The sequence below is a fragment of the Phytophthora infestans genome, genomic scaffold (assembly GCF_000142945.1).
Source record: "Phytophthora infestans T30-4 supercont1.5 genomic scaffold, whole genome shotgun sequence".
Lineage (NCBI taxonomy): Eukaryota > Oomycota > Peronosporomycetes > Peronosporales > Peronosporaceae > Phytophthora > Phytophthora infestans.
This window is the reverse complement of record NW_003303754.1, coordinates 2,738,370-2,743,000: the sequence shown is the minus strand read 5'-3', so window position 1 is coordinate 2,743,000 and position 4,631 is coordinate 2,738,370. Positions and strand designations below refer to the sequence as shown.

Here is a 4,631-nt window from a genome sequence, read left to right as displayed (position 1 = left end):
ATAGTATCATATGTAACGTGGTGCACTTGCACCTCTGCTTGATCGATATTGATGGAATTTTTTTGACTAGTGTCAATAGACCCATCCGCATGTGTTTTTTTACTATTGCAGATCAGCCGATCTTCCATTTAAAAATTCTAGGCAACCAATTTCCACATACGACTCTGCGCTTCCTCTCGCTCGTACGCCGAGATGGACTCCTGCGTATCGTCATCGTTTCTCTTTGAGCACTGCAGACCAGAACGCTGTCTGCATACGTGCCGCTTCGTCTTCTTCATCGACGAGACGATCCCACCCAATTACTTATAAGACCGAAGCGTTCAAACCCATGTCAGCTACCGGTTTGCCGGTAAGGTCAACTGTCAAGTTGACAGTGTCAACTAAGGCTCTCGCACTGGACTGCGAGGAGACAGTTCTCGTCCCACCGCTTCTTGAAGTATGCGGTAATGCGACGTCCATCCTCTCGCAAAGCTTCCCACTCAGCACGCTCTTCTGGTTTAAGGAGCGGTAACAGATCCGTTGTCATGTGGAAGTCCGTTTCCGTGTCGTGCAGCATCATTGAGTCTGTAATTTCGTCATAACGAAGACGCTCGTGGCCTCGTACAATCGCCATCTTGCGCAGCGGGTCGTTACTATACACGACATGCTTTTTGGAAGAAGCTTTACGCTTCAGTGACCGACCGACGCCATTTTGCTGGAATCCTCCCTTCGGTAACCCAGTAATGTCTGCGAGAGTATTTAGAAGATCGTACTGCTCGGCTACGTCATTAAGCACAAGCCCCACAGCATTACCCAATCGCCCTTCAGCAATGATAGCGGCAGGTACGCGCGTCGCAGACTCTTCGTGCAAGTTAAACTTGTCAACCTCGGGTGCCTGTCCGTGGTCTCCAAAGATGACAACGATGGTGTCGTGGAGGAATCCCTGGTTGTGCATGCGGTCCATGAACTTGCCGAGTTCCGTATCGGTAAAATACCGCGCGTTCATGTACCTTTTGATCCTGTCTGCGTGCTGTTCACCTTCGTACATGGCCGAAAAGTCTGGTTTCTCGGACTCTTCGTACCACTTGGGCAGTGAGTCATAAGGCTCATGACTCGAAATGGTGTAATGCGTGACGAACATGGGCACTTTGGGCTCTCCTTGTCGGGCCCTTTCGACCTGTTTTGCTCTATTTTCGAGTAGAAAATCTCCTAAAAGTCGAAAGCTGAGGTCATCATGGGCACCCCAGCTGAAACCGCGGTGTTCGTCATTGTCCCAGTCTTGACTTCTGATGTTAAAATTGTTTTCCGCCATTCTCTTCATTTTGTCGGCGTCCCATACGTTGTCAAAGCCATGCGAGGGCAGGAAGGTGTCCCAATTATCAAATCCTAACGTTGATCCCGTGGTGAAGTAGGTTTCGTATCCCTTTTCAGAGAATAATTGCGGTAAACCCGAGAGCTTGGTGTTTCTCTTTCCTCCAGTAATCCCGGTCTCTGTGTTGCTGTGATACGGGACTTGCGCATACAACACACTCTCCAGAGACCGACTCGTGGGGATACTGGACCAAATATTGCGCAAGGCGACGCCTCGCTTCGCCCATCGGTCGAAATTCGGCGTTATTGTCAAATTTGAGCCTTTGAACAGGTTTGACGGGTCTTCCTCTCCGACGAGGTACCGCGAGTCTCGGTACCGGAAAGATTCCACTCCAATGATTAAAACATTTGGCGGATTGTCGTTGTCAATAGAAATGTTAAAGGCCAGCTCTCCTTTGAATCCTGTGGTGCGTCTGAAAAGTGTATCATCTCCAAAGCGCTCATGTTCTTCGGCCTTGTCGATAAACTCTTCCACCCACGGTAAATTCTCGATTAAGTTTGCAAGTTTTACCTCCATGGGGGCAGGTTCGAACATGTGGAGAAGCAACTCGTTCAGTGTCACGTTCAACGCTGCGTACGCCACGAGCGGCGAGCAAGCGCTCCGGACTGCCACGGCAATCCCAGGCAGCAGCACAAGACCCGTGATGACGACAGCAACGCGTACAACTTGGTATCGTGTTGTTGAAGTTTCTCTACCAAGTGCGTCGTACTTGACACCTCCTGCACCTCTCTTGGATAATTTCCCGATTGTTGAGTTATTCACGGGATTCAGTACTATCTGCGTCGGGTTCCAGAGTGTGAGATCTGCCCACTTGGCCCAGACTCGCACTATCGCGAATAATGAAGCAATAACGAAGAGGTAGCCTGCAGTCACGTAAGCTGTCTGGACCTCGTCCGTTGATATCGGCGCGGCTTTGAGGTATTCCCTCTCTTTGATCAAAGAGGCGAGGAGACGGAACGAGAAGCGCATATCTCGGTATACCACCAACATCATATCAGCTACAAATGGCGCCATCATTGCCATAAACAACACCCACGAGACCGTGAATGTGGCAATCTTTCCAGCAATATCTAGCCTCAATCCACTCGTTGAGCCGTATCGCTCCACCACTATCTGCTTGAGAGTATCAGATATCCACAACGCGGTGGCGAAGTACGTGGTGCACACGAAATCCTCGAAGAATCCGAGACTCAACGCTGATATCTTGACGAATGCCGTGTAGTCCGTGGCACTCCCGTGCATTATCACTAGCGCTTTAAGTGCGAGACATCGACTGATGGAGAAGTAGAATTGAACGAAAGCGTAGATGAATAGCCAGCCCAACCACGGAAGAGACCCGATGTCCACCTCTCGAAAGCTCTCAATTGACCAGTTACACCGACGAGGGAGTTTCGTATCCAGCTCGATAGCGCAAGTGTCAGCGTGTATCGGGCGGATAATGGGAGACCGAAGCCTCGTTGACTGTCCATCGAGTTGTTGGCGAGGAGACGCAGTAGAGTCCATGGAGATCTCTGCACCAGGGTCTGATTATTTGAGAGTGAGATCTCGAGCTGAGACCGGAGTGTGCGTCATCCTAACTATGGTGATACGACGTCCTATCGGTCAGCTCGTTTCGTAACTACCGAAGACGGACTGTAAAACCGCTCAGCTTAAATCTAACCACTCGCTACCTTTATATAGCGCTCGGGGCTCGAACTATTTTTTAGCGACGTGATATTCTGCCGTGTTTCTGATTGAGCTTTTTTCATACAATTGATTGAAGACAATGCCGCCGGAACAGCTCTGTTTTACAGGTATTATTGTAATGCTTAATCCACAAGCTGAATACTGCCGATGTTTTGGCAAAGTCGACAGCTTTCGTGCATGCATCAAGCCAACAGTAGGTGTTATACTACATGTACAGTAGGAAGTTGCGTCTCTTCTACGTATTTTAGTGCAGTGCCTTTAACAAACTGGTCTCCTCACCTGTCTTTCAAAACCGTTCAATAAACAAAAGAAAAACACCGATTTTTTTTATACCATTTCGTATGTCGTCAAAGTGGTGGCTGCCTGTTTACTTAAGAGTTCTTGTCGACGAGTAGGCGATCCTCGATTCACTTCAGTGTCTAGCTGTGTAGAAGTCGTGGAAATCAAGGTAGACGCCTACGTACCTTGGGTCTTGGTATTTTTTTAATTCACGCGGAATCCAGCTTTTACTCTGCATCCATTGTTTGAGCTGCAAATTTTGCAGAGCGACAATCGGACCTGACGTACCACTTACCTGAAGCTTGGTCTTTGCAGCCTTAAGTGCTCGTGCAAGATTTAGGTCATTATCGAAATGCTTTGATAGCTCCGCTATAATAGCGTACTCGTCTTGATTCATCTTCTTGCGTTGCAACTTGTTAAAGTATGAGACCCATGTACCAAATGCGGGATCCGATAAGGCGTTGTCGCCTTTCCCGCTTAGCCTCAAAACCTTAAAAGCCTCGTGTGCTGACATTCCTTCGCGCAACCACAGTTCAGAAACCACTTGTGTTGCCGTGGCTTTAAGATTCCCTGTTATCGAGCTGTGGGTAACCATCTTCTTCACTGTTTCATCGTCGTAATATTTCGTCATCACCGACGACATCACGTTGTCTGCTTCCTCCTGGTGCATAATTTTTACGTAGGTGAACCAAGTTACCAGTATCGGGTTTTCAAAAAAATTAATGCCATCTTTGTGTAGGGAGAGATCGGTGAAGACATCTTCTGCAGTTTTCTTTTGACCCAGCCAATTGCCTTTGATCAAGCGGACCATTGGACCCAACGAAAACTTTAAAGTGCCGTCCTTCCTCCCAGCGAAAAACATCTTCAGTATCTCTGCATCGCTAAAACGTATTTCCAATTTTCGGTACAGCACTTCGGTCGGGTTTTCGCTAATTTTTTTCACGTACGAGAACCATGAAACTAGGCCTGGGCTCTTCAGTGTGTCGATACTCTGGTCGGTGTCTAGACGAAGCATCTTAAAAAACTCATCGCTCGTTTTACCTTTCTCCTTCCAGATTTTAAACTGCGTCGATTCCAACTTCACAGCCATGGATACCAAATCAGAGTCGGACTTCGCCCTAACTAGCATTTTAGGTAGTTCGTCTTCGCCGTGCCTCTTCGCCAACTTGAGTACCAAAAACTCATGCTTAGTCGCGTAGGAGATAAAGGTTTGTAGAGCTGGAGCCCGAGCTCCTTGTCGGCAGGTACAAGTGAAATCTTCAAGACGTCATCTTCCGCTTTTCCTGTGGTCAGCCATTTCTTTATCTGCGCAAAC

General features: G+C 48.1%; 1 protein-coding gene across 1 annotated transcript; it reads right to left on the bottom strand.

The window, feature by feature from the left end:
* Window positions 1-376: 376 nt before the first annotated feature.
* On the bottom strand, window positions 377-4,406 carry PITG_04274 (sulfatase-like protein; the record flags this gene model as incomplete). The annotated part of the gene is made up of 4 exons (XM_002905881.1): window positions 377-2,874; window positions 3,102-3,133; window positions 3,502-3,548; window positions 3,612-4,406. The coding sequence occupies 4 exons, from the start codon at window positions 4,404-4,406 to the stop codon at window positions 377-379; spliced, it is 3,372 nt and encodes a 1,123-aa protein (XP_002905927.1).
* Between the last annotated feature and the right edge of the window lie 225 nt (window positions 4,407-4,631).